This window comes from Corvus moneduloides, chromosome 4 (genome assembly GCF_009650955.1).
Source record: "Corvus moneduloides isolate bCorMon1 chromosome 4, bCorMon1.pri, whole genome shotgun sequence".
Classification (NCBI taxonomy): Eukaryota; Metazoa; Chordata; class Aves; order Passeriformes; family Corvidae; genus Corvus; species Corvus moneduloides.
Window position 1 is genome coordinate 10,000,395 of NC_045479.1, and position 20,300 is coordinate 10,020,694.

At 40.8% G+C, this 20,300-nt stretch overlaps 1 protein-coding gene across 3 annotated transcripts in view; it reads right to left on the bottom strand.

Annotated features, from left to right (window-relative positions):
• The window catches only part of LOC116443092 (potassium voltage-gated channel subfamily KQT member 1-like), a 429,428-nt gene that overhangs the window by 344,989 nt on the left and 64,139 nt on the right, over positions 1-20,300 (bottom strand). For 2 of the 3 annotated variants that reach the window (XM_032106955.1, XM_032106957.1), the window contains exons 12-13: positions 3,630-3,744; positions 1,496-1,507 (exon numbers count right to left, since the gene is read on the bottom strand). In XM_032106955.1, the coding sequence (XP_031962846.1) occupies positions 1,496-1,507; positions 3,630-3,744 (127 nt within the window). The remainder of the gene's footprint in view (positions 1-1,495; positions 1,508-3,629; positions 3,745-20,300) is intronic. The other variant, XM_032106956.1, reaches the window with a different exon arrangement.

Genomic DNA, 20,300 nt, shown 5'->3' on the forward strand with positions numbered 1-20,300 from the left:
CCTGAGACTGTGCTATCTGTGACCAGGTTGGTGTAATCTTTCAGTGCAGTCTATTGGCCAAATTCACTCTTTCCTGATGGAAGGTTAACTCTGGGGTGTATGACAGAAAATGTTGTCGTGGCCAAGGGTTCATGTCATCACAATCTGCATAAAAATAGAACCAGCTGGAGATAAAAAAAAAAATGTAAAATACCAAGTCAAAGTTATTCAGTTGTCCCCTTTACTCTTGCAAAACTTCAGTGATGCACTGATGGAGTCCCCTCTTGACTGTTCATCAGAGAATTTGAAATATTAGGCGAGTAATTACATCAGGCAATGAGGCAGTCCAAACATTTATTGCTAAAAATAGAACTACCCATCAACTGAGTGAAATTAACATATTTATTTAGTCTTTCAGAATTGATTAATCTCTAACAACATCATTCTTACTCAACTTTGGACACCTCAGAAGCAGCCATTATAAACCAACAGAGCTCTACTCAGGTCACCAGCATATGGGAATTTTGGCCCTGAGGGAAGGGACCAGAGATACTCAGCAAGAACTTCAGGCAGCCACAGAGTTAAAAACTGAATGTGATGCTTCTGTCCCCTGGCTCAGGAGCTGTTCACATTTATGCAGGGATCACCAGAAACAAACATTGTCCCAGCTATCCAAGGGATCCAAAGCAGCTGTGTTTCTACAGAAAGGTCTCTCAAGCTACATTTTCAAGCTTGCTGCTTGATTTTACTGACAGCTTCTACCCTGGTGCTTGCTTGGCAAAACCCACCTGAGTTACAGTGACATTAATGTGATACACACATGTGCAGGTTGATGTGACAGAGGTTTGTCTAAGGCAACAAGGCTCAAGGGTAGGAACTCTGTTCTGGGATATCATCTGCCCTTCCTACACAATGAAGGGAATTTGCAAGAGAGTGTGGCCTAAAGCAAAGCTTATGTCATCAGAGAGAATCTCTCCTATCATGCATCCAGCAGAGCAGACTTCACAAGCATGTATTGTTCACATTATAGAAAACAACCCTCACACATTACAGTTATAGACCTGGCACCATGTTTAATAATCAACACAGGAAGCTTAAAAAATGACCAGTTATGGACTTTGAAATAAAGGTTTACTGCAGGAATGATTTTGTAGCTTAAAACACTTGCTGAAGGCAAACAAAACTTGAGCTTTTGGCAGCTCCACATAGTCAAACTTGAGTTCACAAAGTGCCTCACGTGAAACTGTCATCATTGTGGGATCCTGGCATGAACTGATATGTAAAAGCCAAGTTTTCACTTATTTTGCAAGTTAGGAAGGCCCACTGTGTGTTTATATATACACATACACACCCCCCTTTGGCTGAATTCTACTCTTGGAAGCGTTTTTGTCTAATCATTGACTGCTTGTATGACTCTAGGACGAAGATTTGTTGGCCTAATTCAGTGACAAGCAGAAGCCATGCTGTTTTGGAAAGCTCACACACCCAAGCAAGTGCAGCACACATGAAGACTTACCTGCTTACACTTCTGCCAAAAGACAAGATAAATAATTACACTGAGTATATCTAATATTGGTGTGCATATCAGGTAAATACAGTGTTAGTATCTGTTTGCACTGGATTTGGGAGTTTAAACCTGGATCCATAAATACAACACGTTCTGTGCTTCTCTAATAAAGTTCATGGTTTAAATAATGAGACACTACGTATTTCTGCTCAAGAATCAGGACAACTCTTAACATGAATGCATCCTACTAGGTAGAAATGCAGACATACAAAATGAGATGATCAGTGATAGAGGTGAAAACTGCTATGCTCAATTTAGAAGCAGAAAACTACATGAAATGATGTTTTGACTTTGTTGTTAAATGGCACCTTTATAGTATATCTGTAATTTCTGGCCTTTTGTCTTCTATACCTCTGAAGTGTCTTAAAAATATTCAGAAGCTACAATTTATACACATGTTTTTTATCATGGGGCCTAGAACATCAAAATCATTAATTTAGCAATATTCAGTTGCAAGATCATTCTGTTTCTATGCACCCAACATCCACATCAAGAGGAATTAATGATTTCATAGTATATTACTTCAAACTGTGTAGCACATTACTTTAAATCTCTCCATACTTTAATTTATTCTTTCATTTCTGCATTTGATTATCTTTCTGTAAGTCCTATTTGTATTTCCCCCCATAAGGGAGAAATGCATTTAAACACCAATAGGAGCTAAAAATGCAGGTACAGTTTGCACTACACAACATAACACACAACACCATCATTTTTCATGCACTAAATAGCAGAAATAAGATTAGAACTGGGGGGGGCGGGGGGTGTTTCTCAAATGCAAAACCCTTTGCTTGCACTGTGCTGATTAAAAAGAAGAAAAAAGACCAGTTTGATAGAACAATTTAGAATTCTCTGATTTGAAAGCAAGGCCAATATTACATGCTGGAAAATACATGGACCAGGATATCTGGCATGAAAGCACAACATAGTTACTACAGGTGTAGCAGACACATCATCTGTACGAGGTCCCTGGACAGAAAGTAAACATAGGATGTGAAAGAAACCATCTTAAAGGCAATCTCACCATAGAATGGAATCACATTGCTTTCAAATTCATCCTGAACACCACTGTGGATATTTTTCCCTATCTGAAGGCAAGCAACAATTTTTCTTTTCTTTTCTTTTTTTTCCCCAACCTCAGATATTTACTAAAGGGTTTTTTCCAGTGACAAGTCCATATTTTCTCTTGCAAGGGTGATCCCAGGTGAGTTTTTCACCAACATTACCATAACGTCCAAACACAGCTAGGCCTTCCTGAGTGTGCTAACTTGGGAGATCTCCTCACCAGCATTATTTGTATTGGTTTCTGATGGAAGATAAAACATTGCTATGGCACCTGGATGCTCTGGTCCATCCAGGCTTTGCTCTGTGTTTTAATGCTTTGCTTTACATTTGAAATTTACTCCAGAATCCCCATGCTCAAAACTGGACATGTCCATTACAGGACAAAAGGTTACTCAAGATCCTGCCAAAGCACAATATAGAGTTGTCCTGCATGATTATTACATTTATTTCTAGAAATATTTGCTAATCCAAGTAAAAGCAACAATTCAACAACTGCAGTGAACTCCCTGCTAACGGGGATTTTCTGTCCTGGACAATAATTTCACTTTCATATTTGTGGAACATCATTTCCTTAAAAGTGTGCTTGTTTTATAAAAATATTACATGAGGCAGCCTTTCTATTTTCAGGCTGTATCTATAAATGACTACTTCATTTAGGTTTCCAAACAATTCATATTAGGACTGCTTTAGAGCTTAAACTGATGGAGAATTCTACAAGTATAGAACTGCCTGTAAAGCTCCATCTCAGGAACTGTGTCAGCTGCCTTAAAAAGTGGAACAAAGAAGACACCAGGACTGCAAGCCACCCATCACAGACCAGTGCTGCTTTTCCAAGTGTCTGGCTACTTCCACCAAACTTCAGGATAAACTTGCGTTTGGTAGGAAACGTTCACATTTAGTTAAAAAAGATCAAACTCACAATCACTTCAAGTGCAGCCAGCCAGCCAAAGAATAACTCTTACTCAGTGACTACTAATGAGCATTTATGTAATCAATTAAGGAGTTGTTGCTCACTCACTGTGCCACGTCAGATGCTGGTGGAAGTGGTGACTCCTCGGGTACCAGGTCGATGTCATCAGTGAAGCTGTTGGCCCGTGACATGTCTTGGGTGGGCCCTTCCAAGCATCTTCTCACTGCACAAATAATTTAAAGAAATCATAATACATTAGGGAGACAAATCTACAAGCTCTTAGCATGCCATATACATAGTTCAAACACAAGGAACCTCTTACGAGAGAGGTTTGTCTTCTTGAGGGCTGTCTCCTGTGAACAGAAATTCACCACATCTGCAATATCAATGTGGGCATGACAATACAAACAATCAGACTTCCATTTCCTCACTCAACACCATTTGATATGTGTGCTTTAATACCTTTAAAACTATTCTTGAAAATGCTGTTATCATACAAACAGAATACTTGGAATCTAAGTGCTCTTTAGTCACTACAGTCACCAGTGTTCCAAATTTCTCCCATGAGCCAGGAAGCCTCAGGTGCTTGGACACAGTTGGCTCTGCAGGATAACCATGGTGGGTCCAAGCTGTGCTGGAGTTTAGCTCATGTTCCAAGTGTTACAAAGGTACAAATTCCATTACAGATTTGGGAAACATATAATGGCCAATTCATGAAGGAGTTCACTAAGACACTGCAAAATTCAGAGAATTTTACCCTGTAAGTGGTAAAAGCTAATGTTTTATAAAAATCTACCCTCAAAACTCATTTCCATCCAATATAGGGCTGACTTCACCATAAATGTGCAGTGTACAGGTACCTGCCTAAGTTCAGCTGCATCAATATTCAAAAGCTATTTCTGCCACAAGTTCTCTTCAATACCTTTTCCTATATTAACTTTGTTCAAAAGCTATAAAGTATATCTAGCTTAAGTTGCTGTGATCTAAAAGAGGAAGTTCATTCCTGGTGATCCTAACATTTTCTAAGGAAGCTACCTATAAATTTTAATTCCGATCATCCTTGAAAGCTTGGCACATGAGCTGGCAGAGTCTAACCTGGAAAATGGATATGATGAAACATACAAATTCAAGGGAGGAAAAAAAGTGTTTGTGGGTGTGGGTGAATCACTAAAATCAAGCATCAAAACAAGTAAAGACTAAATAGTGTCACTTGCACATGCTGTGGTAACAACCCACATGACAGAAGTAAGAAACCTTGCCTCCTAGAAAATTAAATTGATGAAATTTAATCTGTTTAATTATTCTGTTAATTCCAAACCAACACTTTGGCTGGACTGCAATCAAGGTAAATACTAAAAAGCTTACAACACCAGAGCTTACTATTGGAAGAGCCATAACCCAAATGGCAAGGAGTGAAAATGAAGTCTATGGAATGGAATTATCAAATAGCATAATTGAACACTGACAAAGAACATAAGATTACAAAGCTGTTTTACTTACATCTGCTGCATTTAATCACAAATAAACTGTGTTTCCAGGGGAAACCCAAATCTTCCAGGCACCAGGAGCATGAACTTCTGTGCTATCACAGCACTACTGAGACACTTTGGCTGTTCTAGAGGAGCTTTATTTTGTGAGACTTGACAGTGCTGCATTTGTCCTGATAAGACATTTTTCCTGTGAGAGAAGTATGTGGCCTCATTTCCAGACAAAGTCTTGAAACACACAGGTCCAATATTTGAAGTATGGCTTTGGGAAGCACCAATCTCTGAACAAGTAACATGGCACATGATCACATCTGCAAAATTCAGCTGGGGGAGTTTTGGCTCCAGCTACAGTAAGGTTTTCCTCATAGGAAGTTACTAAAACTTGGGAGTGGGCCAAGGCAGAGTTAAATTGGTGTGCCCATATAAGGCACACCAGATTAAAAGGAAAACTGTGCATTGCTATCAATTCCTACTCCACAATGAACTGCTGAAAGGGTCAGAGCAGGGCCTAGTTAATTCATGGCAGTTTGCCTCCTTCAGAGCACAGCATGGATACTAAAGTTACTGTGATGCATTTGCCATGAGAAGTCTTGGGATGATACTTTAGTCCTGTCACTTAAGGGCTCTGGTCCACATTGCTTTATCAAACGCCTCTCTGACTCATCACACCGCTGTTTGCAACCTGCATCCAGGCACTCCTAAAAATCCCCAAAACCCCTAATTGTTTACATTAGGCTTGCTAACTCCTTTCCCGAGAAGTGTTCCCTACTGCAATGTGCTCCACAGCACGGTGGTTCTGAGCAAAGGGGGCCAACGGCAGGAGCCGGTTCCGAAAGCTTCGCTTCCTCATGATTCCCGTGTGCTGTGCTGAGCGGCTCTGCCGTTCCTGCAGGGTGCACCTGGAGCCTGCTCTCTGACCAGGGCCCTTCTGCTGGGACATGTGGAACCTCCTCCTGGGATTTAACTGCCTCTGCTTGGTTACCTGCACAACCAGGACAAGCTTCTGTTGTGTCTTTATGTAAGGCAAAAGCACTCAGGTTTTCCCTTCAGTAAGGACTGCTGTGATTGTCTGTGGCAGTCTCATTCCACAAGGAGGGCACATTTCATTCCTGCAAGCATTTTGAAAAAGAAAATGATGTGATTATGTATTCTATGCAAACAGGAGTTGTGCAACACATACTCCATAGCTGATTTTATCAGCTGAATGGAACTTGCGTACTTAACTCCTGTGTTGGGTTGACCCTGAGTTGATGGACAGTCTTTAAGACCAATTACGCTTCTCACAATTTACATATTTAAACCGCACAGAAAGGCGGGACTGCCCCTTTTGGTCGGAGCTCGCCTGCTGGAAGGTGGGGGGGCTCCGAGCCTCCCGGCCCCGCTGGGCCGGGCCGGGGCCACTGCCCCTTTCCCCCTTTCTCAGCACCATGGCACGGACCCTGGATCACTGGGGGGGGCTGTCCCAGAGCCGCAGGCAGCTCAAACCAGCCATGGACTGCCACAGCTAAACCCATCCAGCGCGGCTCCCTGGGACCGGCGGGTCCCTCTCCTCTCCATGCGGAGCCGGCGGAGCCAGCGGGAGCCGGCAGAGCCTCCTGTCTGCAGCCAGCACACTTCGTGCTGAACTGAAGAGGACACCGTGCAGCCAGCAGCACAGAGGGAGCGAGGCTTTCCCCAGCGTAAAGCCCGAACAAGAACACCCTTCAACATGGCGGTTTCAGAGTCAGAGAGAAAGAGAAGTGAGTCACGTGGGACGGAGCTGGAAATGGCGACAGGAGAGAAGAGGGCGGTGCCGCGATTCTGGCGCGCAGCTTAAAAGAAACCTTCTTGCATGCCGTGGTAAGAAACCGTAATACCACAAACTGTTTGTCTCTTTAATCCATTTGAAGAACATGGGGGGATGGAGTATCCTCGTGTGCCTATGAAGTTTGTGAAGAGTGCCTATGCCAGGCTATATAGAAGTAGTGAGAGGCTGTTAGAGACTTGTGGCGAAGAAAAGCCTCTGTGTGCAGGCCAAAATAACTTATCCTTAAAAAGATGAATAACCCCATGTGATGGCCCATGTTTTGTAGTATGAAAGAACTGTGAAATTCTTCATGGGAGAGATGTTCTACACACAGCAGACTGTTTGTTTCCGGGCGGGTGTGCTGTTGGTGGCAGTTTGGGAACCACGTGCAACTGAAGGAAAACCTTTTCTTCCTTAAGCATAAGAGAAAGACTTTTCAAGAACTGCAACACTGACTAACATCCCATGTTCTGTTATCCCTTGTGTGAGCTGGATAAAAGGAGAGAAGTGCTGGAAAGGGGGGGGGGGGGGGGAATTTACTTTAATTTTGTTTCGTTGTTTTCTCTTTACTTTTAATTCTGTTAGTAATAAAGCTCTTTCATTGTACTGCAACTGTTTAAGGTTTGTGCCTGCTTTGCTTTTTCTCCTAATTCTTATCTCACAGAAGGAAAATAAGTAAATAATGGATATTTTGAGTCAAAACCACTACATTTAATTGGTGTTTCTGCCCGGTTTCGAACTCAACCCGCTACATCAATGGTGGAGAATGCGGGCAATTAATGAGCGCTGTGAGATGAAGATTAATTAGGAGAAAATAATAAGCAGAGCAAGTAGAAAGTTATAACATTAAGTAGAATAATAGAAGAAATTTGCTTTGTAGTAGTGGTAAAAATTCTAGGGGTGGAGGTTTATGGAATTTGTTTTCTTTTAGCTCTGGTTTTGCTATTTTAAGTAACTTTTGGATATGTAAATTTTAAGAAGCGAGGGGTGGAATGTGTTGGGTTGACCCTGAGTTGATGGACAGTCTTTAAGACCAATTACGCTTCTCACAATTTACATATTTAAACCGCACAGAAAGGCGGGACTGCCCCTTTTGGTCGGAGCTCGCCTGCTGGAAGGTGGGGGGGCTCCGAGCCTCCCGGCCCCGCTGGGCCGGGCCGGGGCCACTGCCCCTTTCCCCCTTTCTCAGCACCATGGCACGGACCCTGGATCACTGGGGGGGGCTGTCCCAGAGCCGCAGGCAGCTCAAACCAGCCATGGACTGCCACAGCTAAACCCATCCAGCGCGGCTCCCTGGGACCGGCGGGTCCCTCTCCTCTCCATGCGGAGCCGGCGGAGCCAGCGGGAGCCGGCAGAGCCTCCTGTCTGCAGCCAGCACACTTCGTGCTGAACTGAAGAGGACACCGTGCAGCCAGCAGCACAGAGGGAGCGAGGCTTTCCCCAGCGTAAAGCCCGAACAAGAACACCCTTCAACATGGCGGTTTCAGAGTCAGAGAGAAAGAGAAGTGAGTCACGTGGGACGGAGCTGGAAATGGCGACAGGAGAGAAGAGGGCGGTGCCGCGATTCTGGCGCGCAGCTTAAAAGAAACCTTCTTGCATGCCGTGGTAAGAAACCGTAATACCACAAACTGTTTGTCTCTTTAATCCATTTGAAGAACATGGGGGGATGGAGTATCCTCGTGTGCCTATGAAGTTTGTGAAGAGTGCCTATGCCAGGCTATATAGAAGTAGTGAGAGGCTGTTAGAGACTTGTGGCGAAGAAAAGCCTCTGTGTGCAGGCCAAAATAACTTATCCTTAAAAAGATGAATAACCCCATGTGATGGCCCATGTTTTGTAGTATGAAAGAACTGTGAAATTCTTCATGGGAGAGATGTTCTACACACAGCAGACTGTTTGTTTCCGGGCGGGTGTGCTGTTGGTGGCAGTTTGGGAACCACGTGCAACTGAAGGAAAACCTTTTCTTCCTTAAGCATAAGAGAAAGACTTTTCAAGAACTGCAACACTGACTAACATCCCATGTTCTGTTATCCCTTGTGTGAGCTGGATAAAAGGAGAGAAGTGCTGGAAAGGGGGGGGGGGGGGGGAATTTACTTTAATTTTGTTTCGTTGTTTTCTCTTTACTTTTAATTCTGTTAGTAATAAAGCTCTTTCATTGTACTGCAACTGTTTAAGGTTTGTGCCTGCTTTGCTTTTTCTCCTAATTCTTATCTCACAGAAGGAAAATAAGTAAATAATGGATATTTTGAGTCAAAACCACTACAACTCCATAAAATTAAGTATTTGGGCTACGTCTCAGAGATTGCCTCACTGCTTCCCCTCTGCCCTCCCATGCTTCCATGGTCAGATCCATGGACAGAATGATTTTTGCCATTTTGGTTGCAGACTAGATTTATCTCAAAAGTATTAAATGAAAAAAAAAAGCTGCTCACAGAAGTGCTGCTCTAATATATCAAGCTAAAGCAGAAATCACAGCTCTGAGGCTCATCATATCTGGGTGGTGATATTATGAGACTCCCTACTACTCTCAGAGCCACTTGACTCAATTCAAAGTATTAGTTTTGTGAAGTATTAAAGCCATCACCAGAGAATACTTGTTTTATCCGTGCAACCCTAATAAAACTTGTTTAATACTGATTTCCCTTTATCCTTTTATCACTCATTAATTCTATATGTTTCTGCTTTAAAATATTAACACATGAATAACATTTTCTGGTCCCTAAATGTATGCTAATGGTAAATGCATGTTATACATGGTACTTTCTAAATATTTTTTGTCCTTTAAGTGACTGTCAGAATTGTGAGCAGTTATCTTCTTATTCAAAAAACTTTGGAACCAACTCAGTTTTTGAAGTTAACTCACTTTCCTTGAACTTTCAAAACTCGTTTAGACAGCAATGTTCAGTCATAAATCAAAATTCCCGAAAATCACACTAAAAGGAACAATTTTTTTTTTTAATGTCAAGAAGCCTATAAGCTCCTGAGCAGTAAAGTAATTCATAATAATCATTCCTGATAGTGCTTTCACTTGGAGGAAATGTGGAGCATTATAATACATTCAACACATGGCAGTGATGTTTTCCAGAAATAAAACTCAAAGTTGTAAGGCCCAGCTACTACAGATGGTAGTTTGTAGCAGCTGCAGCTCAAGCCAGAACAACTCTGTCTTCCCTCTCTATATCTATTTTCATAAGATTTCCTTGTCCAAACTGACTTTATAGGAATTAATGCCCTACATTTGATGCTGCAGAGTAGTATTAAGCATGGGAGGCAAGGAAATTCGAAGAGGAAAAGAAAGAGGAACCATCCATCCTTTCCATGTGTTACTACTCAGAGTATGAAGAAGCTGTACCTGTTTCATCATAAAATATATAATATTTAATGAGCTTGAAAAGCTGGAAGCAGCAAATTGAAAATACAGAATAGTATCTACCACAGTACAACAAATTCCAGTGAACACCACAGACCCAGGGATCCCTGGAACAGATCAACAGATTAAATCAAACAGCAAAAAGAAAGCCAAGTTTCATATACCTTTAAATTTCTAAAATGGTGAAATCATAAAATAAACACATCAAAACATAACCCAGAGATATTTTTTGTAATGCTGTTTGGCTTTAGCTAACCTTAGATTCCTTATCTATATTACACTAACTTCTGTGTTTGTGTTATGGGGAAAAGGCAAGCTCCTGAATTATAAACGTGACAGAAAACAGGACTGTACTGTCATGGTCATTCCCCAACAGGCAATGCCCAGCAACAGCAGGACAAAATAACAAGGAAGATTTTGCACTATTCTCCTCTCAGATAAAGAAGGTGAAAAAAAAGAAAAAGCAGGTCTCTTTCAGTGCCACTGTCTCATTATCACTTGCAGATCAGAAGCTGTTAAAACCCTCTCTCTCATAATGCCAGGCTGCACTGCTCAGTATCAGCAATACATAGGACATAAACATGATTTCGTATGTAAGGCTGCACCTTGACAGAAAATCCCTGGGATAACTACACTTCCTTTATCCACAGGGATGAACTGCCTGTGAGATCACTCTGTTACATCTTGTCTACTTCCCTGTGGCAGGAATTTGTATCATCTCACTTAAAAATACTGCATTTGTAAAGCTGTATAGAGGCAAACTGGTTTGGGGCCTAGCCTGGGACATCTCCAAATCCTTACTTTCCTGAGAAAAATAAAGGCAAGTTAACAGCTTATGAAAGCCCAGAGGCCTGGAAGTGTCTGACACCCGAATACCAGCTTGCTTTTAAAAGCCCTCTTCAACTTGCTTTTATTATCATTCATCTTAGCAGGCAAAGGGCATTCGAGCTCCTCTGAGGAGTCCCACTGGAATAATACAGCAAAACATAATTAGCATGGACTGAATAATTTCTTTATCAAAGTTATAAGAACTTTACTGTGTGAAGCTCCAGTGGTGTCAGGAGTACACTCAGTGTTACTCTAAATAAGATATTGTTACTTTAGTTTCATAAAACTGTTACAAATCTGAGCATCTGAAGCTGTGATTTTTAAATCCTTACTATGCACTTAAATGTGAGCCATCTGCAAATGCCACACAGTCACATTGTCCCTTACACAACTCTTAGAGCTACAAGTGCCCAGCACAGTTAAAAAAGCTCAAGCTACTTTCTGTACCTAAATTTAGGCAGCTAAATTTATTATCATCATTCGAGATGTGGCTGATTCAAGTTCAGGACAATGCACAAGAATTGCATTTTGCCCCAAAAAATCCTGCAGAATCACACCAAAATTAACTAAGCAGTGGTTTGCCAGCAGAATAGAAATAAAAGTGCATCTGAAAAGGTGAATTGAGGAATAAGAATAAATTTGTATTTGCTGCAGACATGTTGCTAACTCCATGCAAAAAGTGCAAAGCACTCTTCCTGCTGTAGTTACAGATTGGGCTGCAAGTGTTTTAGATAAACTTCAACATCTGGTTTCCTGTGTATCTGATTTGAAACAATCAGCACTCAAAATGCACTAATGCTGCCTTTATTTGTTGTACATTCTTTTGTTTAGATAAGCCTGCAGGCCAAATTACACACTGCCTTACACCCCTGGAACTCAATCACTCCTGTAGGGCTGATGGGACAGCACGGGGATGTAAATGAATACCAACACATTACTGAAAATCACAAGGGCATGTAGCACTGGAAAAAGGCATGTAGTGCTGGAAAACACGCAGAGAGAAACAATTAAACATACTCTTGAATGCACATGAGGATGTGTTATCTACCCAGCTGCCTGAACATCCTTTTCAGACCTAGCAAATGAGAAGGATGCAATGCTCACCAAAAAAAAAAAAAAACCAGAAAAAAATCCACAAATTACAAACCAAACAAACAAAAAAATCCCAACAAACCCCAAACATTTTCTACAGCATCATAAAATATGTCTACTTTAGAAGACATATTTCAAAACCAACTTCTTTAAATGCAGCATATCTGCCTAAAAAATTCAGCTGAATATTTTGTATGAAATAACTTGTAGAGTGAGCAAGTGTCCATTCTGCTGAACCTGTGCAATGCTTGGCACTCACTGACAATCAGGTTTGTTGACAGACTCAGAAAGTGGTCAGGGACCAACTGCACAAAGAGCTGCAAGGATCTCCTCATACACAGATAGGAGCTGTCAGAAGGCAACTGGGGATTAATGGAGCCCAGGAGAGAAGCCCTGCAGTGCTGGTGCCCCTCACTATCTGCTCAGATACCGAGCTGGAATCTCCACTGGGCTCAGCCCAGCCCCTTTCAGACCCACTAAGCACGGATTTTCCTTGCCAGTTTAATCTGAACAACATTTTTAAATGTATGTTGACTGTGCTGTGATAAAAGCATTCACAGAAACATGGAACTAAGTGACAAAAGAAAAGCTACCAATCTAGATACATGAACTTGTATATTTCTGGTTGTATTATAACCAGGATTGGTTTACAGTTTTCTTCATGGGAATGACTCACAATAAAAGGGATGGGGCTTGGAGCAACCTGGGCTAGTCAAAGGTGTCCCTGCCCATGGCAGGGGGTGGAACTGGATGACCTTTAAAGTCCTTTCCAACCCAAAGCATTTGGGATCTTCTAGTCTGTTCAGCTGAGTAAGGTGGAGGGCACAAGTTTCGTTGTAAGAACTAGAGGCTTTAAAGGCATTTCCATATGCATAGGAAAAGATCTGTGGCTGGCAGAGTTCCATTTACTCCTGAAATGCCACATCCTATCCCTCTCCTGTGAGAGGGAGAAGGCCAGAGGGGGAAGCATCCAGGCAGTTAGACCACATACAATCTACAGCCATGCAGTAAATATTCATATTATTGCCCAACATGCACTATAGAGTCATGGTTTGGCTTGGAAGGGCCCCAAAACAAGGAGGGCAGGCAAACAGGCAGCCTATAACTGAATCCTAGAGGGTTTCTCATTCTCAACCCAAATCACAGAAATCTCCCATCTCTAAAATACAAGGTCGCCTTCGTTTTAACATTTCCTCTCTCTGGGCTCTGTTCCTGAAAAGAAGTACTGCTTTTTTTGTTTTTGTTATGAAAGCTGTTTCTTCTAAAGAGACACAAAAAAAAGTGGACTTCCAAACCCATTCAAGTCTGTGTGGCTGTTATGGAAGGTATTAGTGGGTAAAGTCTGGCCAACAGGTTGGAAAACACATTTTCCTCGTTGGCTGGGGAAGCAAAGCATCAGAGATACCCAAAGAGTGAATTGCACAGTAGATACATTAATTAATAGCTATTAAATTGTGCCTCTTGGCAGCAGCAGGAGGATTATGACAGCAGAAAAAACAGAAATCTGCTTTTCATGATCACCTGAGGCCCAAATGCTGCCACAGCTGGTCCAGGAGGGATGTGACCAGGACACCTTTGGGAAAGCATCTAATAAGACAAGTGGCATTCAAATGATGTCAAGAGAGCAAAGTTTTTCAGTATTCTACAGCAAACTATTTTGACAAGCATTTCTTTATTCTCTTAAGACTTACTCTGTTTCTTTTGCTTATCTAACACAATCTTTGTGCCCACAAGTATTTTTAACATGTTTTTGAACTGGAGATACCATCTACACCTTGAGAATATGTTCAGAGATCAGCTCTCCAAGGCCAAATTCAAGTCACCAATACTAATGCATTTAACTTTTTAAGGCTGGAAAGACTTGACTGTTCATTTAGTTATTCTGAAGAACGAAATGTACAGCAATAACAGTGAAGAAAGTAAGACAAAAATAGCTTTGAAAGGGATCCTTCTTCACTGCTCGCCTTTCTTTTTTTTTAAAAGGACAAGAAGAACTTGACCTTAAACTGAAACAATTAATAGTCAGAGAAATGTAATTTGGCAGCTTGTTAGCTCCACAGGGAGAGCTCTTAACACATACAAACTCTTAGAATTACACATAGGGAATGTATCATGTAATATAAATATATAGAGTTACATTCCATTATGGGATTCAGAACTGCCATTATAGTAAAAGTATTTATTTTAACAAGGAAGTACAGTTTTAGTGTGGCTATTAAAGAAAATAAACCCGTCTGAAAACATTTTTATTTTTCATGCCTGTTAATGGTCAAAGCATACAAACTGCAGTGACAGTAAAAACAGAAACATCTTCTGAATTGTTGTCAATGTTTTGACTCACAAGAACACAAAACCCAATTACTGTAATTACAGTGAAATATGCCACAATTATTTGCTGGTCTTATGCAGTTCTTGCCCTCCCACAACTGAACCCTTGTAGAACAATTTCCCTATTTACTAGTGTTAATCATGAATTCAATACCAACAATATTGTTACCAACCTGCCTGTTCAGGAAAAAAAAAAAATCTGTAAATTAAAGTAAATCTTAATAGTAGAGGAAATAATTTTTGTGTTTGTCCTTAAGGCCAAAACAAGTTCAATAAAATAATCTGTAGCTGTTGACTACACTAAATTAAAACTATTCCAAACTAAAGCTTCAGCTGTTATTTCATACATTCCAGGTGTAAAGAAACAACATTTTATAGGAGTATTCTCTACTTCGAATATATTTGCTCCAAATACTTGTTATATCTTGAATGTAAGAATATTTTAGGTAGGGCAGTAATTTGGGTAAGAGTCTAAGTTGCAACTGCTAAAAAGAGAATTAAAAGTAGCCATTGTTATGTGTACCAATACCATGAATATTTTGACAGATCTTCAGATCATAGAATTCAAACTGAAACATAAGCACAACCCCTCCTCACAATAAGTTATCTTCCTAAAAATGCTGCAAATTAACTGATCACATTTTATTTAAAATTAAATTCATGGGGTCTTCAATTCTGTACTTCAGAGCTCAGTCAGGATGTGCATTCTTTATTAATTCCAACTTCTCCATATTTCTTATTCAGAACTTCCACTAGAAAATATTTATAATTAAAGAGCTTTAAAAATACTCTAAAGAAGTTGTTAAGCTTTTGCTGCTACAACTAAAATTCAAATGTTTTGAAACTCAGATTCTGAGAAGACCCAGAGTAGTTACCTCTTCTACACTCCCAATAGTAACCAAAAAGTTTGTATGACAAGGGAATGGTGGTATTTAAAACTGAGACACAACCCTAAGGTGGAACACGCCCTCAGAGGCCTAAAGTCTCTCTTTACTGATGACAGTGTAGAAATAAATTTGAATGTGTCCTGCAGCTCTTGGGACTGAGGGTGACCTCTGGCAGCAGGCCATGACTTTTCTGTGACAGTGAGAACCACAGAGATGTCACGAGACAAAACTCTTCTCTCCCTCCACCAAGGGACCTGCATGAAGAGGATTAAAAAGTTCACTCTCAAATACACCCTGAACTTGTCAGTGTGAGTGACCCCAGTGCATCTGTAGGGGACACATCCTCCAGAGGAGGTAAGGAAGCCCTGAGAAGCAGGGAAGTGGGAGATCATTGCTAGTGCTGAGATTGCTGTGTACAACAGTCAGTGCAGTACAGACTGGCTGTAGATTCTGACACTCCCAGAGAGAAATCTGGATGAATGCTGAATTTCTGGAGTGACTTGACTGAGATCAGCATCTTCAGGGAAAGGAGATACAGTGCAAATTACAGCAGATGTGTGTTTTCTTACCCTATCAGTCCCATTACAAGGCTTTGGTTCCATCCAAGCTTTTTTAAACCACATTACTGAGGACTGAGACACAAATTCATCTTTGCTATGTGTGAAAATAACACGGCTCAATTCTCGTTCTTAGTGCTATTAATCTTATTATTTATCACACTCATCATTCCCTTTTTAATATAAACACACCATTACAGACATGGAACCCTAACAGAGCCATCAGGGGAAAACCCAGCTTCATGATACCATCTCGATTTCCAACCAAACATTTTAATTTTAACAGCAACAAAAAAGTGTCATTTGTTTTCTAATCCATCCATCCAAATCCATTTGTTTCCTAACCAACATCCAACATTAATAGTTTCAAACACATTGTCAAGATGACAGAAATTGCAAATGTGCTCAGGACTATCTGCTTTGTGTCACTGACCAACCAAAGATGCTCTGCTATGTGTTGGCAGGCAAACCCTTGCAGAATATTCCCTTCCATCTTCTGTGGCATGAAAGATTCAGATACCACTCATTGTCTTAATTTGGCTGGAGAATCCAAACAGTGACTTCCAAGTTCCATCTTGTCCTATCATACAATCATATGATAACTGGAATAAAAGTTTCTCTAGAATAACTTCATTGGAGCACTTGGATATTTTTCTTTTTTGCTTGTAAAAATGAACAGAAAATTGTTAAGTTGCTCTTTTTAAGTAAACCAACAAATATGTTCATATCTGAAACAAGAGATCGCTCAAGACTGAGCTTCTTTTTGTCCAGCAAAACAAATATTTAAGACTTCTCAAGTGCTTATTCAGTAGTGGTTTGAAATAACCATTTCACTTCCTCTATTAAATATGGACAAAATAATAATTCACTATATATGCACATCTATATTTTTCTGTAAGTGTATTTAGGGGATAGCAGGATTCCCTGGCCACCCAGATGCAGAGTACAAGCCATCCCAGGATGGTATGTACCACTGCTGAGACAAAAAAACCCCCACCTAGATTGGCCTAATATCAGATAACAACACAGCAGGACAAAGAACTGCTTTATGCACTGCCTTGTCTCCAGCTGAGGTGAAGAGCAGATGCACAAGGGCAGGACAAATACACAGTGCTGGCTGCACACAGAACATCCTATGGGCTGCAGCTGGGGCACTTTCCAAGACTGAGGTGGTATCCAAGGATTCTTGATGGGGCTTCTGACACAATAAATTTGTTCACGTGGTGTTAAGAATAACACCACAATTTGTTTACACTGATTTTAGTGCAGATATGAATGTGCACTTGCCCAGTGAATAGAAAATTCATGCAGTAGCCTCCAACGCTGTTAATATTGCTACAGGGGGAAAACATGCAACACCAGTGAAGCAGCATGTCACAGCCCTAGAAAGGTAGGATATAAGCAAAATTACTTTAATTCAAATAAAGTCCCAGAGGAAGGTGTTACAGACTCTGGAAATAACGAAGGCATAGCCCAAGAGGTAAGTTACTGCTCTGGGGAGGATAATGCAAAGACTCCTATTACAATCCTAAAGCATGGAGACCCAGGCTTGTCACTGCCATTCAAACTCTTGGCAGCACAGAGGGTACCAAATGTTTCACCCAAGGACTGGAGAGATTTGGTTTCAGATCAATAGGGAGAAATTAGTGCCTTGTTCCCTACCTCCCCTCACCCCTTCCTTTCCACTGATGCTCACATGCAGTTATTTCCTTATTCTGAACACTGTCTATGTTTTGCTGTTGGGGAAACCTCCCAAATCTCCCCCAAACGGGTGCCTTATGAGCTGGCTTTGCTATAAATGCTTTAGTGCTCCCTTATCCAGATTTGGATACAGCCCTTTCCCCATCTGAGAGTCAGATTTAGATGTGTTGAAGTTACAAGTGACTGGAACACTTGGTGGGTGTAAAGCACTGATCATTTCTGGCTTTGCAAAGGTGATGATGATGATGATGATGATGATGATGATGGGGTTTGCTTGCATGGCACAGGATCTCCTCCTTGATGCCCTACCTCCCCCAGCACAGTTTCTTCAGACAGCTGGCAGAGAAGTTAACATGATAAACATTGGAAAAATCTCTGATAATTCCATCTCGTGTAGAGAAAAACTGCTTGGCCCAGGCACAGCAGCAGCTGAAGGCAGGGAGGGAAAGGGAAGACTGTGGATGTGTCACTGCACCCAGGGAAATGGGAACACACAAAAACCCATTCAATGCTGAGAGGGCAGATGTGGAGATAAAAGAGGCAGCACAAGAGAGCATCAGGAGTTTCCTTAAGAAGCCTTACTCTGAATTAAATTCTTTCAAATAGTAAGCAATAAACTTGTTCAAATTAATTTTTTTATTAGAAATTACTACTGAAACAGCCTTTACTGACTCCAACTTAAATTGCCTTGCTTTCCAATTACAAGAGAAGTCCAGGAAGTATTTCAACCCTCTTTCCACTACAGCCAGTTCACATCCAAGACTGGCATATGCTAACACATTAATTTATGTAGCAAAGAACATCTTTACCCCTTCAAGGAGAATTAAAAAGAAGATGACAGCAAATAATGTAAATTGAAGGTCTTTACCAGGCAGAAACCCCATAAAGCCATCACTACCTTACCCAAGTAGATCTCTAGCAGCTAAAAGTGACTTTGCTCATCTGGCCTATCAACAGACCTAACTGTGTTACCAATGTGATTCTACCTCACTAGAAACAGTGCAACCACAGAACTTCGGGAGATCCCATTTCTCCAGGAGAAAAAACAAAACAAAACCAAAAAAGCAACAAAATCCTATTTAACACACTTTATTGTGGTCAGGCAGGCTTGAGTGTATTTTTTTGTATGCTTTCTGCTCACCAGACTTTTTAAATTTACTCCTGTAAGCCTTCAGCTGCTGGACCCCTGCATATACCAAAATCCAGTGCACACTCTGTCCTCTCTCTTTTACAAGGTTATAGGAAAAGGAGCCAATCTGAGCCCTTCACATAAACAGCAAGAGAAACTTGCAGACTTTATCTAGGGCTGCCCTTGGTCCAGGACAGCTCATTCAGCACAAACTAATCTAGGATGGATCCAGGTCAACCTGACCTGAAAGGATCTTAATTGGGTTAGTACAACCAGCTCTAGATATCCCATTGCCATGATTTGATTCACCCCATTCCAAACAGTACGAAAAAGCCACCAGCAACAAACACTGGAATTATGCTGCTTAAGGTTTGTTGGTTTTTTACAACTGGAATCAAGTTCTGAGAACTCAGCATAATATAAGAGTTAAAGGAACACAAATAGACCCAAAGGGTCAGAGCATGGTTGCAGTTTACATACTCATGAGGCAGATCCAGGACCAGGCTGTGTGCAAGCCAGAATTCCACGAATTAGTTATCAGAATTGTATTACAGATGCTCTCCTCATAATTCACCTTACCCAAAGGGGAAAAAATACTCTTCTCCTTTGACATGGACATTAAGTCCATGTCAGACCACAGCAAGAATGAGAGGGAGGAAATCCAGGAGGGTTTTTTTCTGCTTGATGGTGGATTATCACTATTACAGATGAAAAAGACAAAAATAACATATAATTAAAATAATACACTATTTTAAAAGCCATCAGCATTGCTTTATATTCCCAAGCTGGCTACTTTCTGTTTTGGGTAGAACTAATCACACCTGTAATTTTCTTCATAACACAAAACAGGAGGTGCCACAAAGGAGTTTCATCCACATAAGCATGGAAGGGAAAGTAGAACTCCCTAATAAAGGGGGCAAAGCAGAGAACAAAGGCTATCCTGGAAGTTCATCAACCTCCCCCACCTCTATGGGCCTTACCCCAGAGAAATTCCCACAGAAATTATGGCCAGGACTACCGGGATATTCACTGCAAAGTTCTCTGAGTAGAACACTAAGAAGAAAGAGCTTTTTTCCAGAGACAGTTACTCACTCATGGTTTCCAAAGTGGTTCTTTTAAAAATATAAATGCTCTCCTGCAAGTGAACACAATTTATATAGAAAAAATACATATTTGAGTTTTGCCAACTTCCCTTGTAAAAAGGAATGCATTGTGTACACAAAACATTGCTTAAATGCATGTTATTTTTCCATGTATCTCACTCTGAGTGGATTTTTAACATGGCTTCCATTTTATCAAGTATTACTATCCAAGTCAGTCTTGAGTTTTATTTAACAGAAAATTCAGCTAAAAGCAGGTATCATAAGCTATCTACTATAAAAATCCAACTCCCTAACTCTGCAGGAAAGACTAAGACTTTTAAGCAAAACCACTCCTAGGTAATAGGCAGAAGCTTTTTACAACCTCAAAATTTACTCATAATTCAACATTGCATTCTATCAAAAAAGTAACAAGGTCAAATTGCTTCATCAGTTGTAGTCAAGCACTGCTAAACAGCTCAGAATTTGGCCCAATTTTAATCAATACAAATAAACAGTCTCACTCACTTGGAGATT